This window comes from Neophocaena asiaeorientalis, unplaced genomic scaffold, assembly GCF_003031525.2.
Source record: "Neophocaena asiaeorientalis asiaeorientalis breed wild unplaced genomic scaffold, Neophocaena_asiaeorientalis_V1.1 scaffold318, whole genome shotgun sequence".
Taxonomy (NCBI): Eukaryota; Metazoa; Chordata; class Mammalia; order Artiodactyla; family Phocoenidae; genus Neophocaena; species Neophocaena asiaeorientalis.
The window spans coordinates 452,173-477,954 of record NW_020173761.1 but is presented as its reverse complement, the minus strand read 5'-3'; the positions used below and the strand labels follow the sequence as shown (position 1 = coordinate 477,954).

The following is a 25,782-nucleotide window of genomic DNA, read 5'->3' as shown; positions in this document are numbered from 1 at the left end:
TATTTGAGTTACACTGGACAAGGCAATATCAGGAGATGTTTTAGTGCATGCCCTGAATGCCAAACATATGTCTTCTTGCTCCTGTGATGACGCAACGGTCCTAACTCATCCTGCGGATCAGGACCAATTTCCCTTGCTACAGTGGTGACCCCTGGCCTTCCCTTTTGCTCTTGGTGTGAGGACCCCAAATGACTGGGCAGCAGTCATAGCCATATACTTAATGGGATTTTCATTGTATTCCCAAGTGGAAGAATTCTTCTTCGGGATTAGGACTTCTGGATCCACAGAGCCTAAAGTTGAAGAGATGAGGTAGCCCTCAAGTGGGTTGCCGGGAATGATGGTTAGTGGGGCCACCCCTGCTTCTAACCCCTTGTTTCTCAGACCCATGTATTCTACCTATTGGGGGCAGAGCGCCACACAATAATTGTTGATTCATGGAATATACTGCACCCAGAAGGGTAGCACCCTATCCTCACAGAAACTTATCTCTAAGCTGACGCCTCAGCTGCTTCTTTAAGAGGCTTCCTCAGCTCCGGCAAGTAGCCAGCTCCTGGAAGGTGGGGGTTATGTGGTAGAGCCAGTGGATCCCATTGTCATGTACCTCTGAGATACCTCCTTTGCCATAAATTGGCTTCCTCGGGTTCTCGTTCACAGGGGGAATTCACTCATGGTCAGACTGAAAGGAGGAAGTCACTGATAGTCAAATCTACTTCAAAGATGTGCTGTGCTCAATTACTGAACCCCAAGAAGCTCTCAAGTTATTTAAAAAATCATAGCGGCCCTAATCTCTGACCACAATGCACTGATTACTAGACATTAATGCACAATTATGTTTTTAAAGTCATCAGCCTCCTCTTGGCATCTCTACTTTGTCTAAGCTTCTGAGAGCCACACTAAGAGCTCATTAGAGTCATTTTCTTGGCCTTTGCCAGGATGTTAAATCCTGTGTCATGGGGGAATGCCCCCTGCATTAGTTTCCTAGGGCTGCTGTAACAAAACACCACAAACTTGGTGGCTCCAAGTTATTCTCTCACAGTTCTGGAAGCCCAGACTCAAGCTGTCAGCAGGGCCATGCTCTCTCTGAAGGCTCTGAGGGAGGATTCATCTTTGCCTCTTCCTCGCTTCTGGTGGTTGCTGGTGAATCCTTGGCCTTCCTCGGCTTGTAGACACATCACTCCAGTCTCTGCCTCTGTGGTCAAATGGCCTTCTCCCCCTGGGTTTCTCTGTCTGTGTGTGCAAAGCTCCCTCTTTTTATAGGGACACCAGTCATTGGATTAGGGTCTGCAGTAATCCAGTGTGACCTTGTTTTAACTTGATTACATCTTCAAAGAACCCATTTCCAAGTAAGGTCGTGTTCACAGGTATCAGGAGTTAGGACTTGAACTTATCCTTTGAAGGCAACATAATTCAACCTAACTTTCATATTGACAAACTCTTCCTGATCCAATTTTATTACCCCTACATCTCCCTCAGAGCCAGCACGTTCAGAAACCATCCCCAGGCATACTTTTCTGCTTCCTGCTGGTAAATGTTAGTCAGATCCTGCTTGTTTCTTGGTGTATAACCCCTCCCTTCATTGGCAGGCACACCCAATATTTGCCTAATCTTTTCCAGCCTGGGACTCGGTGCTAATTAGCGGTCTGGTGGTCAGAAAGGGAGGTGGGAGCAGATCTTGAAGAGCATCAGCGTCATCTCATAAATCACCTGCTCCGTTTGAGGCTAGTTTTCAAGTAAAAGGAGGAGGGACATCGGTCTTCCAAAAAGAAGCATGGCTGCATCTGCAGGTCCAGAGGGTTCAGAGGAATCTAGGGCTTTAGATGTTCAGGTGCATCTACCCTTTAACCCAGTACTCGGGTATCCTAGCATCCCAAGTTCTTAGGATGCCATTTCTTATCAGGATCTCAGCTTGGGTGTAAGAGACCTCCCCAGCCTCAGAATTCTACCTTCTCTGGAGTTCTGCTTTTTTTTTAAAAACTAAGTTTTTGTTTTGGAATAATTTTAGATTCACAGGAAAGTTGCAAATATAGTACAGAGCTTTTCTATTTACTCCTTATTGGTTTCCTCTAATTTTAACATCTTACATTATTATGGAACGGTTGTCAAAACTAAGACACCAACATCGATGCATTACTAATTCAACTCCAACACTTCATTAAAATTTCATTAGTTTTTCCATTAATGTCTTTTTTCCTGTTCCAGGATCCAATCCAGGATACCACACTGCTCTTAGTCATCATGTCTCCTCTGATCTGTGACTCTTTCTCAGCCTTTTCTTGTTTTTCGTGACTTGAACGGTTTTGAGGAATACTGGTTGGGTATTTTGTTGAATGTTCCTCAGTTTGAGCTGTCTGATATTTCTGTCATGATTAGACTAGGATTGTGAGTTTTTAGGAAGAACGCTACAAAGGTGAAATGCTTTTCTCATCACATCATATGGGGGAGGGGTACGTTGTATCAACATAACTTATCACTAGTGATGCTAACCCTGATTGCTTGGTTAAGGAAGTGTTTGCCAGGTATCTTCTCTTTCCGTGCTCTATTCTTTGGAAGCAAGTCACTAAGTCCAGCCCCCACCCAGAGGGGATTCTGCCATTTTTACAATGAAGTCTTGTGCCTGATCTTCAATTATGTCTGCCCTCCAACTGCAGGAGATGAGGGTCTCTTTAAAGGCTGACAAGGAAGTGACAGATGCTCACTTTTTCTTTTAAATTGGTAATTGATTGCCCCAATCCTGTGATTTTCTTTCTTCAGGGCATCAGTGGCATTTAACAATAGCCACTAAACTCTGTGGAGAAATTGCTATCTCTCCTATACCTCCCAAGTACCAGAGGTATTGCGTGAACCACTGCATCCCCTTCCACCTGTATCCCAGCCCAGTTCACCACAGTTGAAAGTCTCAGCATTTGCACTGGTACCACATACTGGGAACTATCAACATTCACCTACCGCCAGTGTTGGGGTCCTCACTCCCAGCCAGTTAGTGAGCTATCAAACTCTAAGATCTCATTCTTAGGGTTTGCTTCCTAGAACGACATTCTCTTAAGGACTCCCCACCTCAGGGGTCTTTCCAAGCAGCAGGGCACAGGACCCTTCAGCTTTTAGACCCTTAGCCTCTCTCTTCTAACCATCTCTTATCTTCTCCTAGTCTGGCAGTAGATTTCCTTATCTAGGGCTTATTTTTTCTTTCCCCAATTTCCCACAAATATCTTTACAATAACCAAGTCCTCTAAGTGCTTCTTCAAGGTTAGTGCTAGGACCATAGACTCAGTACCTATAGAGTGAAGCAGGCCACATTGTATTTTATGACAAAGACACATTTTAGATGCCAACACACAGAAATAGTCTCTACTTCCACAAAGAACTATGCGGAACTATGAGAATCCACTCTAGCTAAGGTGGAATGAAATTTAGTAAAGCACACTAGTAAGCTTTCAGACTCCTTGGGAGGACCAGATCTGGACACTCTACCTGCAGTAAAAAGGCAACAGAGAACATATTATGTCATATCACTAGAATGTTCTAGATAAAGCAAAGCCACTACCAATGCTTGTCTCTAGGTACTAATTATGTTCCAGAATTCTGCCACAGAGTCACAGAGGAACCAGCTACCTCCACCATTGCATGTGTCACCATTTGCATTGACATTTCCCCTGCATACTGCATCCTCCTCTCGTTACTTCCTTTGGCACCTAAATCTCACACACACACTTCTGATTTGGCCGAGTCTACATCATAGCTAACATAGCTATTTTTCTTCATCTGATAGAGATATGAGTACAAAATATGTTTTCCTTTCCTCTTAACTTTAAGGAAAGCAACAGTGCTAGTGTAATGTTAAATGGCAACTGAGCTCAGTGTTGGGGTGACAGTAGAGAGTGGTGGGGACTGTACTTAAAAGGAGAGTCAATTATAGCCATGAGAGAATGTGGACCTAATAATTCCAGACTTATAGTTTTCAAAATAAGCCAGAAATCCAAGCGTTTTTGTTTGTTTGTTTTTGGAGCAATCTCCCGACTTTTAAACTCTGGCAATTCATCCAAATTCTGGAAAAAAAAGCCCCAAAACTCTATACATGCATCATACCATACAAAAAACATGTCTATGGGCCAGATGTGGCCATTGGGCTGTTGCTTCGTCACTGTAGCTTAGGCTTTTGGAATAAGCAAGCATAGAGTCTAAGTCTTTTTTCCCTGCTGTCCATTTTCCCACTGGACCTCCAACCAGCCAAGAAGACTTGTCTTCCCTGTGTTGGACTCCAGGACTGGGGCACCCAATATGTCTGCTTGTGTGATCTCCCTTTTCCTCTGAGTCCCCTCCCTGGGTCACAGGTCTTGACTTGATCACTTGTCTTCCCTTCCTACTCGATCCTATGTGGATCTTTCTTTCAGCCTTGGTTGTATAGGAGTCTTTCTGCCAGTTTCCTGTGAGAATTGTTCCACATGTAGATGTATTTATGACGTACGTGTTCATGGGATAAGGTGGGAGCAGGGGACGAGTTCCACATCCTCCTGCCCCACCATCTTTATCCCCTTCTTATCATTCCCTGATTGGGTAAGGTGTACTGACTCTCTGCTTTTATGAGGGCACAGGAAAGAGTGAAACTCCAGGAGGAAAACAAAAACAGCAGAGGTTAACACCTCAAAATCTATGGAACTATGCTGGGTACTAGGGATACTTGGTTCCAGACTTTATGAGTTTATAGTCTATTGGAAGAGGCAAATAATATCTTTAAAAAATACACCAAAACAGGTACTGTGAGAGTATTGGCTGGGTGGGAGTTGACCAGGTGCATTTTCTTGAGATCCTTTGGAATCTGGAGCACTGAAAGCCACACTGATGAGATCCTATTTCAAATCCTAACCTAGCTCTGGGAGTCAGACTTTAAGTCCCTCCTCCTTCCTTTGGAAGTTTCCATTTATCGATTATTTATCAAGTGCTTTATAAACTTTATCTTATTTAGTGCTCACAATAGTTCTATCCTCCATTCATGGAACTGAGGCTCAGTTAGGTTAAGTAACTTGCTCAAGGTTACACAGCTAATAAATACCAGACTCAGCTTTGGACCAGGACTGCCTGACTACAGAGCATGTTCTGTCTCTTTTTTTTTGCGGTACGCAGGCCTCTCACTGCTGTGGTCTCTCCCGTCGCGGAGCACAGGCTCTGGACGCGCAGGCTCAGCGGCCATGGCTCACGGGCCCAGCCGCTCCGCGGCATGTGGAATCCTCCCGGACCGGGGCACGAACCCGTGTCCCCTGCATCGGCAGGCGGACTCTCAACCACTGCTCCACCAGGGAAGCCCCTGTCTCTTTTTTTTAATTGGTTTTTTTAACTAAATGAAAAATTCTTTAAATTCTACTGTGCTTTATAATTTTCAAAAGTTTCACACACATGATTTCATATAATCCCATAATATCCCTTCTTTCCCTCTACCCCTATATTTCCCCTCCCCCTTTCCCTCTCCCCACTGGAACTACTAGTTTGTTCTCTGTATCCGTGAGTCTGCTTCTTCTTTGTTTTATTCACTAGTTTGTTGTATTTTTTAGATTCCACATGTAAGTGATATCATACAGTATTTCTCTTAATCCCTCTTCAATACTGCTTCTCTAGAACCTTTAAAGAACATCTATTTAGGTGACGCACTTAATATTTTTAAGGTGCTTTCTGATTAGTTCCTATGTAGGATCAGGCTTGATATCAAATCTGGATTATGTTTTCACCTCACCCACTGCAACTGGGTGACTCCTGGGCAAGGTTTTTTGTTTGTTTGTTTTTTGAGTTTTGGTCTTCTGAGCTGTAAGATGGGGATAAATCCTACTTCTCAAGATTGTTTTGAAGATCTCTCCCTCTCTCTTATGGGGTGCCTGCAGTGTAGAAGGTAGTCCATATCCTTCAACTTCCTTCCTTTTTCCAGTAGAGTAGCGGCTGGATGATTATGTGAAAAACAAGCTAATGTAAACGTGAGCCTTTGGAAGGCAAATTAGAATACTGTATTAGTCTGCTCTGGTTGCCAAAACAAAGTGCCACAGACTGGGTAGAAACTTATTTTCTCATAGTTTTGGAAGCTGGAGCTCCAAAATCAAGGTGTTGGCAGGCTTGGTTTCCTCTGAGGCCTCTCCTCTTGGCTTGTAGATGGCTGCCTTCTTTCTGTGTCCTCACAGGACCTTTACTCTGGTGATGTGCTCTCCTGGGGTCCCTTTGTGTGTCCAGGTTTCCTCCTCTTGTAATGACACAAGTCGTATTGGATTAGGGCCCACCCATATGGACCCTTATTTAATGTTAATTACCTCTTTAAAGGCCCTTTCTCCAAATACAGTCACATTCTGAGGTGCTGGGGGTTAGGACTTAAGTAAATAAAGGGACTTCCCTCGTGGTCCAGTGGTTGAGACTTCACCTTCCAAGGCAGGGGTCCGGGTTTGATCCCTTGTCAGGGAGCTAAGATCCCACATGCCTTGTGGCCAAAAAACCAAAACATAAAACAGAAGCAATATTGTAACAAATTCAATAAATACTTTAAAAATGGTTCACAGGGCTTCCCTGGTGGCGCAGTGATTGAGCGTCCGCCTGCCGAGGCAGGGGACACGGGTTCGTGCCCCGGTCCAGGAAGATCCCACATGCTTGCGTACCGCAAAAAAAAAAAAAAAAAAAAAAAAAAAATGGTTCACATCAAAAAAAATCTTTAAAAAAAAAGAGTAAGTAAATAAACTTTTTAAAGTCATAAAATGATCTTTAGTTCTATTCAATTTGTGCTCCTTATATAGAACCCATTACCTGCAAAACAAAACCAAATCTCCATGATTACTGGAACATTTGAATTGGAAGTATAGTTCTGCAGGTACTTAAAGGCCAGTTAGCATATCTTAAGCAATTATAATCCTGGGGCTTGATTGTTTACTGGACAGTTGTTTTTGTGAACCGTGGGCCTGTACTTGTCTAGTATATAAAGAGCTAGCAGCCCAGCCCACAGACTGCAGCTATCTGTATTTGGAGAAACAGCAACGATGAATGTCACCCTAGAAAGAATGAAGATTCTCTGATCTAAAAGACCAGCTGCAGGCAAACATCAATAGAAAACCAAATATGATAAGCAGCACTTATGCATGATTGAAGTCCTCTACTTCGTAAGAAGGGAGTCCCTTTTTCTCACTTATTCTTTTAACCCCAAACCCCTTTAAAAAAAATAGCTTGTCACTGGGCAGGGATGAATAGTTGCTTACCTCTGTCTGTAAAAGCTGTAAGTCAGGAGTGATGCCCCAAATTGATCCCTCAGTTCCATTCAGTTGACTAGGGATTCATGAGTCCAGGCACCATACTGAGCCCTAGGAATAAAGATGAGGAAGAAATGGCTCCTGCCCTCAGCATGCTCACAATCTATTGGAGAGAACTTCATTCATTCATATTCTCAAATCAACACATACTTACTCCACACCTACTGTGCTGATGACAACAAATAACTAACTCCATGTGATAAGTGCCCTCATAGAGGAAAGTATAAAACACTTAGGCAGGATCAGGGATGGTACAGTCCCTAACACTGAAGCAATACCTACCTGTTTACTCGTGGTAATATTTTCCTCTTGGTATTGTAGGCTCATTTAATCTTAACAACAGCTCTGTGAGATAAATATTATATTCATTTTACAGATGAGGAAATGTGAGATTCAGAAAGGCCAAGCTACTTGCCCAGAGTCACACAGCTAGTATATATGTGGCAGAGCTGGCAATCAAACCTGGGTTAACTGACTGCCACAAAGCCTGGTTTGTTCTATTAAGCAGGGTGAGGTAGTTCGGAATCTTCCTCTCTGAGCAACTTGGCTGTACAAGTAATGTGTCACCATTTTTCTGTTTTTAAAACAAACCAAATCTAACTCTGGTGGAAGTGAAGTTTCAGTTGATAGAGGGGTGCCCCTCCTGCCACACCCAGGATGTGCAAAGGAGTCACAAACAACTCTGGAGCTTCCTCTAGTTGTTGACCCATGCTCATTCCTGGTCCCACGGTCACGTGAAGCCTGCGGACTCAGCTGCCACTTCAGGCAAGAGAAACTGAAACTGAAGGAAATCTACTCCCATGCTGTTGTGTCCTCCCTCTGGAAGCTCTTAGGACATCCCAGGTGGCACCATGCACTCAGAGGGTGCTTGTGTTGGTTCAGGTCCTCTAAGAAGCAGATGCTAAAACTGGAATAGATGCACAAGAGATTTATTGAGGGAGAAGGGGAAGGAGCTATGGGAGCCTGGGAGAGCATTCAGACCACCACACTATCTGCATAAGAGAGAGGGAAAGAAGAAAGTTTAGGTAGGAAGAGTCTCAGACTCTACCACGGTACTAGGAAGTTTTGGCAAGGCCACTGGGGAGTCCTGCCTCTTGCAGGAAAGGGTCTGCCTTAAATCACTGCCGTGCTCCGTGCTTGCTGGAGAACAGCCTGTGACAGTGTGGGCCTCGAGCCAAAGCCCTGGTGCACTCAGAGCACAGCAGCTGGGTCTGTCTTCAATTAAGCTCCTCAAGACCCCACAGTGCCTGAGAATGTTAGTCTGTGTTACTTTTCATCCAAAGCATCTGCTTGCGTATAGAGAGATGCTAAGCTTGTGAATGGTAACAATTTTATTAATAGCAATAATAATACTACTCACCATGTATTAATAGAAAGCTCTTTTATGTACCAGGCACTGCACTAAATAATTTACATGCATCATATCATTTAATCATTAAAACAACCTTATGACATAGCTATGATCATTAGCCCATTTTAGAGATGGTGATTGTTATGAACTGAATTGTGTCCCCTCCAAATTTGTATGTTGAAGTCCTAATTCCTGGTACTTTTTTTGTGTGTGTATGTTGGAAAACAGTTTATTTATTTTTAATAAAGATAGGAAGGAATTACACTGAAGTATTGATACTTATCTCCATGTTATGCAATTATAGGCAGTTTTTCTGCTTCTTACTTTCAGATAAAACACAAAAGTATAAACTTATTTTTATAACCCGATAATTATTATAAAAAAAGAAAAAGTGAACAAGTTGAATAGTCAGCTTCTAAAGGAGGAACTAGCTCATAAAACTTAAATGTTTAAACACACTACACAGTGAATAAGTTCTTACCATATATATAAAAACATCAGCAGATGAAATCTGTAGTGTCCCAATAATTGCAGCCCCCAGCCTTCATCTAATCCCTGGTGAGGAATATGTATTTGGAGATAGGGTCTTTAAAGAGACAATTACATTAAAATGAGATAATTAGTTTGGACCCTAACCCATGTGACTGGTGTCCTTATAAGAAGAGGAAATTTGGACACAGAGGGACACAGATATACACAGAGGGAAGATGATGTGAAGATACAAGGAGAAGACAGACATCTACAAGCCAAGGAATGAAGCTTCAGAAGGAAGCTTGGCAATACCCTAATCTTGGACTTCTGGCCTCCAGAACAGTGAGAAAATAAAGTTTTGTTGTTTAAACCTCTCAGTCTGTGGTACTTTGATATGGCAGCTCTGGCAAACTAATACCAGAATATTGTGGCTTAAAGTGGTCAAGTAACTTAGAGCCAAAGTCACGAAACTGGCACACGGGTGAAACAGCATTCAGCTTCTCTCATTCCAGAGCCCTTTCTCTTAAGTATTCTCCTCTACTGGGTCATCCATGGTGACTGGGCTACAAAGTAAGAGATGACAAGGTGACTCAGGAAGATCACGGAGACAGAACACAGCCTGGTGAGCTGGGAAACTCACATGAAAGGGAACTTGGCTGGAAAGGCAGGAGAAAGGCTTCACATCTTGCCCCTACCCTTTACTGGCTCTGTGGTCTTGGCCAATCCACTCTTGCTTTCTGAACTACAGTTATAATTTGTGTCAAATGGAAGCATTAGATTTCCTGTCTCACTGAGCTGTTCTAACCATAGAATAAGATCATTATATGAAAGTGTAGGGAGAGGAAAGGGCAGAGGGAAAGAACTGAATTTTCTTCATACAAACATTAGTGTAGTTGTTATATATTATCCATGTTCTAGTGAATATTAATATTATTATAATAATGTATCAATATTAGATCATCAGTTTTCCATGCTATTCAAATTATATATGTTCTGATGCCAGAAATTCGTGATGACCACTGGGGCTGCACATTATAAACAGTTTTATGATCCAAATAACTCTTAGACATCAATATAAATGACAATAAATGGCATTAATGCTCAGCCCAGCAGAGTGGACTCATTGAATGGTTATGAGGATTAATGTAATAAAAATAGCTGGCATATATTGGGTTTTCACATGTGTCAAGTTCTGTTCTAAATGATCTAATATAATAATTCACTTATGGCAATCCTAAGAACAATCCCATGAAGAAGAAACTATTATTATAATTCTCAGGTTACAGATGAGAAAACTGAAGCCCAGAGAGGTTAACTAGACCAAAGTCACACAGCTAAGTAAAAAGAAGAGTAAAAATTAAAGCTAAGGGACACTGGTTCCTAGACTGGACATAGATTGGAGAAGAAATGCATCCAGGATGTCACCAAGTTTTTTGCCTGAGCAACCAAAGGAACAAACTTGTCATTACCTGGGATGGGAAAGACTTCAGGAATTAATTTCTTTTAGGGGAACTCAGTTTGGATATGTTAAGTTTGAGATGCTGATCGTGTGTCCAAGAAGATGTCAAATAAGTCTAGATATGAAAATTGGGATCTGTCAGCATATGCATGGTATCTGTAGCCCAGAGGCAGAAAGTATAGATAGAAAACAAAAGAGATCTATGAACTGAGTCCTGGGTATCCAAGTGTTTACAGGTTGAGGAAGTAGGGAATCAGCTTAAGGGATAAAACAGAAGGAGTGGTCAGGGAATTAGGAGGAACACCAAGTGAGTGTGGTTTCTGTGAAGGAAACAAAGTAGTCAAGGAAGAAAGAATAATCAGTAGTGTCAAGTGATGCTGATAGGTTGAATAGATGAGGACTGAAAATAGCCTTTGGGTTGAGCCACGTAGAGGGCATTGATGACCTTAAGAAGAACAGTTTTGGTGGACAGGTTGGGGGATACCTGGTTGGAGTGGGTCCAAGAGAGAATGGGACAAAGGGAAGTGAAGACAGTGACTTCCAAGTTGTTTTTTTTTTTATAAAAGGAAGGTGAGAAATAGGGGAGTAGCGGGAAGAGAAAGTGTTTTTACTTCAAATTTTAATGTGGGACAAATAAGAGCATATTTGTAGACAATAATAATGATCTAGTAGAGAGGAAAAATAATTGATTAAGTATGAGGTAGGAATTTCCTTGAGTAGATGAGAGGCAATGAGATCTAGTGCCCAGGGAGAGAGGTTGGCCTTAGCTAGAAGCATGGACAACCATAGAACAAAGGAAGAACAAATTAGCATAAATACAGGTAGGTAGATAGGTACACAGGGAGGTTGCTGAAGTTCTCTTCTGATTACTTCCATATTCCTGCACATTTATTAAGCTACCACTCTGAGCTCACACATTGAAAATGAAAGCTCTTTTCCTGTTTTACTATTGCTCTTCACCTTGATTTCAACAAAACCTACATCATCCAGCAATTATAGCTGCTTGTGTATGTGTCTTTCTTTCCAAACAGCCTAAGAACTGAAGAAGGGCAGAGACCATGTCCCCTTCTTTATTGTTCCCTAACGTTCAGCACAGTGCCTGACACACAGTTGGCACTCAATAAATATTTGATGAACTGGATTAAATCCAGTACATTTGCTTCTCTCTACATGTGCTTTAACCTCATTTGCTTGAGTCATAAAAAGCTACCAAGATTATCTCTTCTGTGAATTGGTGGGCAAATTATTTGTGTTTCAGTCTGGTCTGTATTAGCGATTAGTGAATATGATGCTCAGGAAAATGTATAAGCTTTGCTTATTTTTACAAAGACTTGGAACTTAATTGGGCATCCTCAGAAGGGTTACAATATGTGAGAGGATGCATACAGCTCCTGTTATAATTGACAGATTGTGTTCAGTTTGCCCAATTACTCTTTTCTTTAAAGAAGAGAGTAAATTTACTGTAATAGATATACCATAATCTGAATTTATAGAACTCAGTGAGAAATCCTACCATCTGGTTAAAAATTGTCAGAGAATCACCTCCTTAGAAGAACCACCCAAGGAAGAAAGGATACACAACCAGTTTGTTGTGTGCTGTGATAGAAAATGTGTCTCCCTACCTCCATCTAGTATTTTATTAAGACTTAGAAAAAGAGGAAGAAAGAAAAACATCTGCATTAATTTTCTACTGTATATCTTTTTAGAAAGCTTCAAGTGACATTAAAATTAAGGTCAAACATAATAGTTAGCTGGGTCATGCAATGTGGATGAAGTCTATGGATACTCTTTCAGCAGGAAGTTCAGTAAAGCATATATATATTTTTTAATAAATTTATTTATTTTATTTATTTATTTTTGGCTGGGTTGGGTCTTCGTTGCTGTGCATGGGCTTTCTCTAGTTGTGGTGAGTGAGGGCTACTCTTCGTTGTGGTGCACGAGCTTCTCAATGTGGTGGCTTCTCTTTGTTGCTGAGCACGGGCTGTAGGTGCGTGGGCTTCAGTAGTTGTGACATTCAGGCTCAGTAGTTGTGGTGCATGGGTTCTAGAGCACAGGCTCAGTAGTTGTGGCACACGGGCTTAGTTGCTCCATGGCATGTGGGATCTTCCAGGTCCAGGGCTTGAACCCATGTCCCCTGCATTGGCAGGCGGATTCTTAACCACTGCATCACCAGGGAAGTCCCAAGCATATTGTTGAGGACACAAACTCTGGACTTGGGCTTGCATCCCACCATAGATGACTTAGCTTCCTCATGTAGAAAAGGACAAGATAACACGATCTACCTCATGTGGTTGTTATGAGATTAAAACAACTTAATGCCTATAAGGGTGGAATATGATATCCAGAATATCAGTAATTTTAGCCATTATAATTTATTTTAGTAATAATGATGATGATGATGTTAAAAAATGCAGGCTGCATCCTACTCTGGGTTTCCTGTTTTCTTTCTTGGTACACTTTTTCTTTTTTTGTAGTACACTTTGTTTTTTTCTGTAATCCTGGTCTTTCTCTCTTTTTCCACTGTAGGAAAATCGATGGGACCAGTGAGGAAGAAGGTAACATTGAGCTGAATGAAGAAGGAAGGCCAGTGCAGACATCCAAGCAGAGCCCCCCACTCTGTGACTGCCACTGCTGTGGCCTCCCCAAGCGCTACATCATTGCCATCATGAGCGGGCTGGGATTCTGCATTTCCTTTGGGATTCGGTGCAACCTTGGAGTTGCCATTGTGGAAATGGTCAACAACAACACTATATACGTTGATGGAAAACCGGAAATTCAGGTCAGTGTCTGTCTATGGTGGGAGTTCTTTCAGCCATGGCTGTATTAATGTTTTAAATTCTTAAAATAAAACACATAGGATTATAAAGGAAACCCATCATTTTATTTGTTTTTTTTTTTTTTTTTGCGGTATATGGGCCTCTCACTGTTGTGGCCTCTCCCGTTGCAGAGCACAGGCTCTGGACGCGCAGGCTCAGCGGCCATGGCTCACAGGCCCAGCCGCTCTGTGGCATGTGGGATCTTCCCGGACCGGGGCACGAACCCGTGTCCCCTGTGTCGGCAGGTGGACTCTCAACAACTGCGCCACCAGAGAAGCCCAAAACCCATCATTTTAAAATACAGATATCGGTCTTCCCTGGTGGCACAGTGGTTAAGAATCTGCCTGCTAATGCAGGGGACATGGGTTCGAGCCCTGGTCTGGGAAGATCCCACATGCCATGGAGCAACTAAGCCATTGAGCCAAAACTACTGAGCCTGCGCTCTAGAGCCTGCAAGCCACAACTACTGAGCCCGCATGCCACAACTACTGAAGCCCGTTCACATAGAGCCCGTGCTGTGCAACAAGAGAAGCCACCGCAATGAGAAGCCCGCACATCACAATGAAGAGTAGCCCCCACTCGCCACAACTAGAGAAAAGCCTGCACGCAGCAACGAAGAACCAATGCAGCCCAAAATTAAATAAATAAATAAATATAAATAAAGCAAAAAAATAAAATAAAATAAAGATACCAAAATATTTAAAAATCGAATTTGTGATATAGAAGCATATGGGCTTCTTTATGAACATGTCAGATGACAAACTCTAGCAATGGGTCTAATAATTACTGTAATTTTGAAGTCTGAAGGAGAAGCAATAGTTTGAGATAGCGGCAACAACCATCATGTGATATGAACATATTTATAATTTCCACTAGTCACAGAGTCACAGGTACTGATAAATGACTGGGGTTTGTTTCCTACATTCATAATTACAGGAAATGCTAAAGTTTAGTTAGTGGAAATAAAGATGCTGATTTTTCCCCATTCGAGTTCATAGATCCACATGGTTCCATCCACGGACTCCAGGTTAAGAAACCCCGGTAAAAATGTAAAGCACGGGGCGAGCGTCAAGAGAAGGAGGCAGCAAGTAAAGTGGGGTTAGGTCTTGCAGAGCCTGGTAAGCCATGAGGGGAGATAGGGGTGGGCTTTAAGCAAAAAAGTGGTATGGCCAAATCCATGCTCCAGAATGATCACTGCCCAGCCAGTCATCTCCAGTGGATTGGGACTGGAGTGAATGGAAGCAGAAGGCCCAGTTCAAAGGCTGTTGTAGTCATAAGCACTTAAATGCTTTAAACACTCTGATGTCACTTAAATAGTATTGATTTTATGAATCACTGGAAAGATAAAATCTGGTTTGTTTTCTAAATGGTAGGCCTAGAGAAGGATTGAAATTATGGGAAAATAAAATGAAAATGTATGCCCAGTGGATACCCAACATATACGTGTTTCATTGTATTGAACACACACACAGGAGTGACGCATGTGGAAATCCATCTGTTTGCAGAGAGACATCTAATAGTTCTCTGGTCCCTGCCCATATTTGGGGAAACATTTATTTGTTTATTTATTTTAAAATTTTATTTATTTTTGGCTGTGTTGGGTCTTTGTTGCTGTGTGCGGGCTTTCTCTAGTTGCGGCGAGCGGGGGCTACTCTTCGTTGCAGTGTGCAGGCTTCTCATTGCGGTGGCTTCTCTTGTTGCAGAGCACAGTCTCTAGGCGCATGGGCTTCAGTAGTGTGGCACACAGGCTCAGTAGTTGTGGCTCACAGGCTCAGTAGTTGTGGCTCGCGGGCTCTAGAGCGCACGCTCAGTAGTTGCAGTGTATGTGCTTAGCTGCTCTGCAGCATGTGGGATCTTCCCGGACCAGGGCTTGAACCTGTGTCCCCTGCATTGGTAGGCAGATTCTTAACCACTGCCCCACCAGGGGAGCCCTGGGGAAATATTTAGATCAGAATTTTCCAAACTGGTGTCTGGAAATCATTGTTCTGTAGGCTGTGCTGTGAAGAAGGTGTCTTGTGAACTGGGAGCCTTTACTGTGTTGTGTCCTATGAGAATCTCCAAGAGGGAGCTGTGGTGTGCATTGTTTCCTGGACTTGATTGCAGAATGCTTTCTTTCATGCCGCATCTGTTTCTTGACAGAAACTGTTCCAGCATTATGTGGAACAGTTTCTGTCAAGCACCGGTTTGGGAAAATTTGATTTCAATTCATTAAAAAGAAGTCTTTAGTTGGCCGGCAGGTTTTTTGTTTATTGTTTTTTTCCCTTTTTCTTTTTAGCTAAGAGATTATTCTGCCAGAAGAAAAGGGTACCATGGAGATTCTTCTAACCATTCTCTTTTTGATGCCACAGCTGAATCTGTTTTAAAAGGATACCCTGGTTGTTTATTTTGAGGCGGGGAGGGAGGGCCGTAGAGGTGTGAGGGGGCATGTCATGCATTTTAAAAATAAAGAATGATGTATATTAGTGAGGTTGCAGATGTGTATCACATGCATTCTGGCAGGCTTTTGTGAGCAAGGGCAGCTAATTAAACTCGTCTGCTGAGGCCCGGATCAAAATGATATGCTGGTTTGCAGTTGTTTGTTGCCTGAAAAGATAGGCCTAGGTCAACAGAATTTGCTTGGAGGTATATGGAAAAGACATTTTGATAAACTTAAGGAACAATGCTGTGCGTGCTCTCTAGTTTCTATGGTTTTGCCCTCTGGAGTCTCAGAGAAACTGATTAAGATCTAAAATATGCTTTACATCATTTTCCCTGGCCTTGTAACTAGGAGTTTAGTAGCATTTCAGAAGTTCCAATTTATAGCAGACCATTTCTCTGTTATCCAAATAGAACAAAGCTTAGAAATCATCTGAGCATGTTCAACCCGAGGACAAAGATTTCACTAAGTATATTACAAAAGGCTCTCAATGGCTGGTATATTTGTTTGGTTGGTTTTATGGGAGAAAAACTAGATATTTTGCACTGAGATATTTTAAAATCTTCGTTTTCAGCAGAGGGAGAGAAGTAAGCAGTGTGAATTGGTAGGTCTTGCAAATAAATGGCATATATTCTATTAGTGGTATAAAGGGTAGTTTTAGTTGATGTGTGAGTAATCATTTTTAGTTTAATGATTATGAGTTTTAAAACACGTGAATCACTTAGAACAGTGTCTGGCATGTGGTGAGCAATAAATGACTAAAGTGTGAGCAACTTTGAGATTGGTTCCCATTACCCTCAGGAAAAACCCAAACTCCTTCTCATGAATCACGAGCCCTGTAGAGTTAAGAAGAATTGGGCTTTGGAATTGGCCAGGCGCGGTTTCACACTTGACTCTGTTGTTTGTTAGCTCTGGGACCTTGAACAAGCTGCCCTTCTGTCTTGGTCAGGGATTGCTGGTTGCAAAGAATAGAATCGCAGGGAAACCAGCTGAAGTTAGGAAGGAAATTACAGTGGGGCTATAGGGGATCTTACGAAAGTGAAGGGCAGAAAGCAAATCTGCTGTGTATGTTTGTGCAGTCTGCACCCTGGACAGGGGAGCCCAGCCTGAGGTGGGACTAAAATCCAGGCTGTACCCTACTGTGGGGAGGAAAAGGAGCCAGGAAGGGCAGAGTGGAGCTGGACCTCATGGGAACTAGGAAGTCCTTAGCTTAGTCTCCAACTTGCTTGCTGTGCAGTGTCTTGCATCTGCTTCTCTCTGAGTCTGCTCCATTCTCCCAGGTCTCTCCGTGGACTGTTGTTTTTGTTTTTTCCTTTTTAAAAAAATATTTATTTATTTATTTTTGGCTGTGTCGGGTCTTAGTCGCTGCACACAGGCTCTTTGTTGCGGCTCACGGGCTTCTCTCTAGTTGCCGCGTGGGTTACCGAGCACGTGGGCTCAGTAGTTGTGTTGCATGGACTTAGTTACCCCATGGCACATGGGATCTCAGTTCCCCGACCAGGGATCGAACCTGTGTCCCCTGCATTGGAAGGCGGATTCTTAACCACTGGACCACCAGGGGAGTTCTTTTTTTTTCTTTTTCCATGGCTTCTCACTGCCCTCCAAAGCTGAAGTTCTTTGAGCCGTTGCCTTGCTGGGGAGCTGACTTACTTGGCCCTGACTCCAGTGGGACTTGTTTCAATTCAAGTGTTCAGTATTGTCTAACTAGAATCTCTGGGTTCAGATTAGAGAGAGAGAGAGAGAGAGACAGGTGGGCTGAGTCCATCCCATGCCTTGGCTCCCTCTACTCAGGTGTCCAGTCACAGGGGAGAGGCCCATGGCTCTGGGGGAGGAAGACAATCCTCTTAGAAGGAAACATGTGTAGGGAGCCAGGAACTGGCATTTCTAGCAATTCTTTGCTAATCCTCATTGCCTTATTGTGAAATGGGAATAAAAGGCCTGCTTTACAGATCAAATGAGATAATCTGGCACCAATATATTAAATACCTATATTATTTTCCTAAGGCTGCTGTAACAAATTACCACAAACATGGTGGCTTAAAACAATAGGAACTTAGTCTCTCATATCCGGGGAGACCAGAAGTCCGAATCAGTGTCAGCAGGTCCACACTTCCTCCAAAGGCTCTAGGGGAGGATCCTTCCTTGCTTTTTCCAGCTTCTGGTGGCTCCAGGCGTTCCTTGGCTTGTGGCAGCATCACTCCAATCTCTGCTTCCGTCTTCACATGGCCTTCTTCCTGTGTACCTTCTCTTATGTCTCAAATCTCCCCCTGCCTTTTTCTTACAAGGACACATCATTGGATTTAGGGCCCAGCTAGATGATCCAGGAAAACTCATCTCAAGATCCTTGAGTTTATCACATCAGCAAAACCCTTTTCTCGAATAAGGCAGCATTCATAGATTCTGGGGATTTTGTGCATATATCGTTTGGGGCCCTTTTTTTCAGCCTAACACAGTACCTGACACAGTGCTTGGCTTATGATAATAGTTCAGACATGAGGCCATTATGATTGTAATGGGCTCAAGAGATAATGAAAGTCAGTTCTCAGCAGGCACAAGTGCTCTTCTTCAGGTATCATTTCTCAAATGGACAGAAGCACCATCTTGTCAGAGAGAAAGACATGAGCAAGGGACCAGGTGATTGACAATTAGCTGCTGGTTGAAGTGGAGCCCTCTGTCTTGGATCCTTGGATTCTTGGGACATTCTGTGACTCAAGGCAAAGAAGTCCAGTCTCTACTTCTCAGTGAGAAAGTCAAGTCTCCGCAGCAATGGAAAGAATACAGTTTTTTTGGGTCAAGTAGGTAAGAGGGCTTGGTCTTGGCTGTCTTTATAACTGCTGGTATGACCTTGGGCAAGTAAATTAATCTCTCTAAGCCTCAATTTCCTCTTCTATAAAAAATGAGATAATAATAGTTACCTCTACCTGTTGTAAGGATTAGAAGAGGAAAGACATGGAAAGTGACTTAAAATCAGGTCCCTCTTCACTCAGTGCTTCCCTCTGTCTTTGAGTAAAAGCCAAGGTCCTTATGATGAGTTAAAGGGCCGTTCAACATTTGAACCTCTCTTATTTTAATGCCTATTATCCTCTTCCTCACGTTTACCCTCTAGCTCTACTGACATCTTGCCATTCCTCTAACACACAAGACGCATCCTTACCTCAGGACCTTTGCACTTGCTATTTCTCTGCCTGGAAAGCTTTCTTTTCAGATAATGAACAGCATGCCTTGCTCCCTTTCTTCCTTTAGGACTTTACTCAACAATCATCTCCTCACTGAAGCCTTTCCTGGCCACTCTATCTAAAATTTCACCCTACTTCACTCCTACACAACATTTCTGTCCCCCTCTCTGCTTTATTTTTTTCTTCTTATCACTGATCACCATCTAACACAGTATGCACTTGTATACTTTCTGCCATCCCCACTGGCATCTTTGTGAAAGTAGCAATTGCTGTCATTGTTCACTGCTGTATCCCCAGTGCCTAGAGCAATGTGTGGCATGAAGTAGCATGAAATAAAAATTTGGTAAGCTGGTTTGAATGAATGATTGTTAGTCCCATTTTACTCTTGAGCTTCAACTTCCTAATCTGCAAAGTGGGAACTACAGTACAGAGCACAGGCCAATGTTACCTGGACTGTGATCTCCTCAAGGCAAAGGCAATACTTGTATGAGTTTGTATTTATACTGCCTATCACCTGACCTGGCACACAGGAGGCATGAGGTACACGTTGAATAAATGAGCAAATTATTATATAACAATTTGTACGAAAATAAACTGTGATGAAAATTTATGAGATGTTGGGTACATCCCTGGTGGTCCAGTGGTTAAGACTCCGCACTCCCAATGCAGGGGGCCTGGGTTCGATCCCCGGTCAGGGAACTAGATCCCGCATGCATGCCGCAACTAAGTGTTTGCATGCTGCAACTAAGAAGTCCGCATACTGCAACTAAGAGGCCTGCAGGCTGCAACTAAGATCCTGCATGCTGCAACGAAGACCCAGTGCAGCCTAAATAAATATATAAATAAATAAATATTTTTTTAAAAAAGAAAATTTATGAGATGTAGTATGTTGATAATTAAGAACCCTTACTCCATAATAGGAACATCTTGCATTTTGATATCAATGCTTTACAAAGCCATTCGTTTATTCATTCATTTGGCAAATCTTTACTTGCCCCTTCTACATCACAGGCATTTGTTTCAGGTACTAAGGCTATAAAGTCAAAAGGACATGGCTGCCACCTTAGAGTTACTCGCCACCCCATGTGGGAAGTGGACACGTGAATGGCAAGTTTGAGAACAGTGTGAGTGCCGTGGCTGCAAGAACAGAGGTCTGTGGACCAAGCCTAGGAAAATGACCACTTCAGTTCAGGGCAGTTGAGGCGCTTCCTCAGAGGAGGGATATTTGTAGGGAGTCTGAAAAGGATGAGTTACTATGCCTGGGGAAGAAAGTGAGGAAAGGCTCTCTAACCCTCAAGAGTCACATTTTCAATGACCTCAGAGTTGTGGAAGGGTATTTTGTTATTATCATCATCAGAACAACCATAATGGCTGCTAACATTTATTGGGACTACACTATGTTCCAGGCATTATCCTAATGTGTTAAATGCAAAATCTCTAAGCAGAGGGGTAACCTACTAGAAATATTTATGATGTTTACCCCCCACACATACTATAGGGAGGTAGAATAGGTTCTATTATCCTCATTATGAAACGAGAGACTTAAGGCTCTCATTCCCTTTGTGCTGTCACTAAACTGGTAACTGAATAACCTAGTAAATAACCTAATAAACCTAGAATTTATTTTTTGTTTTCTTTGCAAGTTGTTTTCTTTTCTTTCGAGCACTCATCGTTATTCTGTGTGTATATATGTATACACACACATATAGGTATATACATAATATATACACTCATACATGTATATATGTACACACATATACATATATATATGAACATATACATGTATATCTATTTTTTCTTTTTTTTAATTTGTACATAATCTCTCCTTTCTATCACTAGAGCCTGAGGTCAGTGACAGCCAGGACTTTGTTTTGTCCTATATCCCAAGCACACAAGAGGCCCTCCATAAAATATTCTTTGAATAAAGGAGGGAAGGAAAGACCTCATGGGGTTATTGTGTAGGATGATCAGTGAATAATTATGGTCAAGTGTTTTCTTCCAAACACAACTGTGTCTGATTTCTCATTTCCAGACAGCACAATTTAACTGGGATCCAGAGACGGTGGGCCTTATCCATGGATCTTTTTTCTGGGGCTATATTGTGACACAAATTCCAGGTGGTTTCATTTCAAATAAGTTTGCTGCTAACAGGTAAGATAAATTGATATAACATGAGTGCTGCACAGACCATAATATGGCTTTGTACGCTTATAAAATCTGCATAATTGGCTCTCAATTTAGGGGTACAGAATGAAAGATAGAAGCCGTTCCTAAAGATGTGATTCACAGACATTGACCTTATATGATCCTGTTCTTAAGAGTCTCTTTTTGTTTACTTTTTTGTCTAATCTAATCTATCTTGCAATTCTTTAAATGATTATGTAATAAAAAGATCAATTGCAACCGAGTCAGGAGAAACAGTTCCTGGACCCTAAGTAACTCACTTGGTGACCTCTACTGGGTTCCTTTTTTCTCTGGGCCTCAGTTTCTTCATCTGTGAAATGAAATGGATTAGATTGTGTTTGAGTTGCCTTTGACCAATGACATTCTGTGATTCTCTGTACTATGTTAATATCGTCCTGTTCCATACAGGTTTTGTCATGTGAGTAGGAGGGGCTAGTCTCTAGATTGCAAGATGTCTTTAATGCCCTTGAGATTCTATGGTAGGTGTTTGAGCAATTAAAAGTGGGTGCAAGACAAAATGAGCTGCTTCAAGGAGTAGTAAGTTCTCTGTCACTAAAGGTATTCAAGCAGAAACGATGGCCACTTGGGGGAGATGTAGTATGTATATGTACCAGAAAAGGAGTGTACTAATTATTTCCAAGTCTCTTCTAATTGTAATTGACTTTACATATGTGGATTTTGTGAAGTGTATACTTTATAAAGCAGTGTTTTTCAAACTCTAAAACAGAACTCATTAGATGGTAATAAAATCAATAGTGATTTACCAATGACCATTTTCTAAAAAAAAGAGGGAGAAATAGGAGAAAAGGTAATCAAATAGAATAAAATAGAATAGAAAATATCTTAGCTCATTGCACATTTAAGTATTGGTTTTTGAAACTTGTTTCGGTTACATTTGTGTGTATCGGTGTGTTGAGTTGCGATATAAAATATATTTTGTTTTATGGGTCAAGGACAAAAAAGTTTGAAAGTCATCTTGTATAAGCATGACTCATATTTACTTATGTTCTTGTGTAGTTTGTGTTCTTTATTGTCACTTACCTGTTGTATTCTTCTTAAAAAGTGATAAAATATTAGTTCTTATGGTCTCTGGGGTTACTACTTACACTTCTGCCCTAAGAAGAAATAACATATAAAATGATTTCACAGCATGTGAAAAGGGCTGAAGCATCACTAACACGTGTGAGAAAGGAAGAAAATGCTGCTGGCTCTCCTTTCCCAGGACACTCCTGTCCAGGCAGGGAGGAGAAGGCACACGGCACTTGGCAGAGAATTGGGGGCTAAGACAGGTACACAGCCTGTCTTGTGCTTGGCTGGTCCCAGGACGCAGCATGCTTCTCAGATAGTCAGTATCCCTGTCTGGTAAAGTGAGAGCAGAATTGGGAAGCAGGAGACACAACCCAAATGTGCAGAAGTCGTGAGGTAATGGTCAGAATGGATCAGTTGGGTAGAACCAAGAAGAATGGTGGGTCTCCAGCAAGCTTACCTCATGCTGGTCAATCTCCAGCTTCAGGATCTCATCTGGGCAGGACATCCCTGTACTGCCCAAAACCTTCCCATGATTGGTCCAGGGACTGGAACTTGGGAATCAAAGCGGCCCAACAGTCTAGCTTGGAACACACCAGATCCTAACACAACATCTATTTCTCTTTCCATTAATTTCTATAGTGATCTTCCATAAACTGTTAGGTTTGTTCCTGCTGTTTAACTAACATGCCACATCCATCAGTGGACCTGCCCAATAACACAGTGTTTTGGTCCCTCAGGGTCTTTGGAGCTGCCATCTTCTTAACATCGACCTTGAACATGTTCATTCCTTCTGCAGCCAGAGTACATTACGGATGTGTCATGTGTGTCAGAATTTTGCAAGGTCTAGTGGAGGTAGGAGATTCTTAACACATTTTGATATTGCTGGAGACAACATGGTCCTCTAGAAATTTCAGCTTTTGAGGAAAACCTCCTTTACTCAGTTTTCCTATCTTCCACCTTGTGCTGCTATCTGAACTCTCTGGTTGTGATTACAATTATGAATACTTTAATTAAACTGCCTTGTATGATTCCAAATTTATACCCAATAAAGGACCATTTCATAGAGGGCAGAATTTCAGTTGAGCCAGGAGTGATCTTAGAGATAATCCACCCCCTTTCATTTAATAAAATTTGAAACTGAAAGACCCAGACTTACAGTTCACATAGCAAGGGCTCTAAAGCAGTTTAAATGGACTTATTAATAAATCTGTAAATTTCCAAGGGTGTAGTCTTACACAGAGATTTAACTTGATGAAGGAGGTAGAATAATATAGAGCCAGAAAGTAAATATTTTGCACTGTGCTGGCCATACTATGGTCTGTCACAATGACTCAACTCTGCCATTGTAATGCAAAAGCAGCCAGAGACAATATGTAAACATGTGGGCATGGCTACTTTCCAGTAAAACATTTTGGACACTGATATTTGCATTTCATATGATTACCACATGCCAGGAAATATTCTTCTTCTTTCAATTTTTTTTTTCTGCCCACTTAAAAATGTAAAAGCCATCTTTACTTGAGGGCTGAACAAAAATAGATGGTGGGGCCATATCAGGCTATAGTTTGCCAATACCTGATGTAGAGAAATGTTTCCCGAACTCAGTCATTCACCTCTAACCTTTGTCACTTTTGTCACATCCACACTACGATTTATACTATTATTTGCCTATAGTTTTTCCCTAGATCAATTCACTTCAAAACAAAACAAAACGAAGTAAAAGAACCTATCATAAGCAACAATATCTTTGATATCATGGGCTTGATGTACTAGTTATATTTTATTTCTAAAGCATGTTATAATATATGTGTAACAATTATAATAAAAAATGTAGGTTGTTGTAGCACCTTAAATCCAACTTTAATCCCACTAGAGGGGCATATACCACACTTCAGAAAATACCGACATGGTAGAAAGAACATGATATTAGCAGCCGTGAAGACTAGAATCTAATCACTTAATGGCTCTGAGCCTCAGGTTCTGTATCTTGAAAATGACAGGATGGACCGGCTGGTTGTAGAAATCCCTTTCTACACTGATAGTCTATAATAATATGAAATATAAAGACTCCTTCCCTATTCCCCACCGTGCTTACGTTTGAACCAGTATTTGAATTTCAGCATCTGTGCCATGAACCAAAATAGCTGACACATGTCATTTGGTATCTGTAAATTAGGCTTTGAATTGTAGTGTTAAAGAAGCAAAATCTCTGTTTTAAACACAGAAAGAAACTGGAGTAGAATCAAATAATCTATTTTCAACTGTTTTGCCAGGGTGTGACCTACCCAGCCTGCCATGGGATGTGGAGTAAGTGGGCACCGCCTTTGGAGAGAAGCCGACTGGCCACAACGTCTTTTTGCGGTAAGTGTATTAGAACCGTAACAAGTTTCATTTAGGAATGCTTTGGCTTCAAGTGAAGACCCTACTAAATAGAATTCATTTTTTTCACATAACAGAAGTCCAAAGGTAAATCATTGCTAATATTGATCCTGCTGCTCCGTGATCTATCCAGGGACTACGCACATTCGGACTTTTTACTCCACTATCCTCAGAGTGATAACTTTTTACATTCATGCGTGTTCCTCATGTTCACAAAATGGCTGTCACAGCTCCAGGTATCAAGTCCACATTAAAGGCAGAAAGAAGTGGGGATAGGTGTCCTAACCATGTCTGTTCCTTTCACTAGGAAAGCAAAAGCTTTCCCAAACTCCCTAGCAGCCTTCCATTTATATTTCCTTGGTTCTAATTGTGTCATATACTTTACTAACTGCAGAGGAGGCTAGGAAAGCAAGTGCCTAGTTTTTCTAGCATCTTTAATAGACAAAGGTGAGAAAGAAGGGGTTGGAGGTGGTTGTAGGATTAGCCAACAAATGATATTTTCCAAAGTTGAAAACAGAAGATATATCAATAGAATCATCAAGGCCCCCACTCCTTTTCACAAATGAAGAAATTAAAACTAAAGTTTGAAGTTTAGTTTCATTGAACTGAAACGAAAGTCCAACGACTTGCCCAAGGTCACACAGCTACTAAGTTAAGGAGCTGGATCTAGACCACCTGGTTCTTGATTCAGAGCTTTCCTCACTACACACTACTATGTACACATTGTCATAGAAGCTGTTTAATCAATTTTCGCCATTATCTTCCAGATAAAAATGAAGTGGACACCATCCATCTTACCCGAAAGTAAATTAATGGCTCTTAAGTAGTGATGTGACTTAAATTCCTGGGTCTCCAAACTTCACCTTGCTAAGGTTGCCTCATTTGAAGCCGTGTCTTTGGGACTGGCCCCTCTACGAATCTCTGAGAGTAATCAATGTTCAGAAGAGTCTACTAGGTATTAACATTTGAACAAGAACAGCACATGTTGCCACCAATATTTTCAAATATTTTTTATGGGAGAAGGGGCCAAGAAAGACAAAAGTGCCTTAGGCCACGAAAGTCACAACAGGCCCACGTAGAATTAGGATCAGAATTTAGTTCTGCTTAGTTTTTCAGGCTAGCGTGTCTTTCCTAACCGTAGCTAATGTGTATTTCTTAGCTAAAGAGGAAGCTTTATTTCTCTGAATATCTTTATTTATTTCTCCCTCTGTCTCTCTCTCTTTACCTCCTTAAGTA

The 25,782-nt window shown here is 41.7% G+C and overlaps 1 protein-coding gene across 2 annotated transcripts in view; it reads left to right on the top strand.

The window, feature by feature from the left end:
• The window catches only part of SLC17A8 (solute carrier family 17 member 8), a 49,769-nt gene that overhangs the window by 4,860 nt on the left and 19,127 nt on the right, over positions 1–25,782 (top strand). For both annotated transcript variants that reach the window (XM_024751337.1, XM_024751336.1), the window contains exons 2-5: positions 13,073–13,325; positions 20,987–21,105; positions 22,905–23,019; positions 24,441–24,528. In XM_024751337.1, coding sequence (XP_024607105.1) covers positions 13,073–13,325; positions 20,987–21,105; positions 22,905–23,019; positions 24,441–24,528 — 575 coding nt within the window. The remainder of the gene's footprint in view (positions 1–13,072; positions 13,326–20,986; positions 21,106–22,904; positions 23,020–24,440; positions 24,529–25,782) is intronic.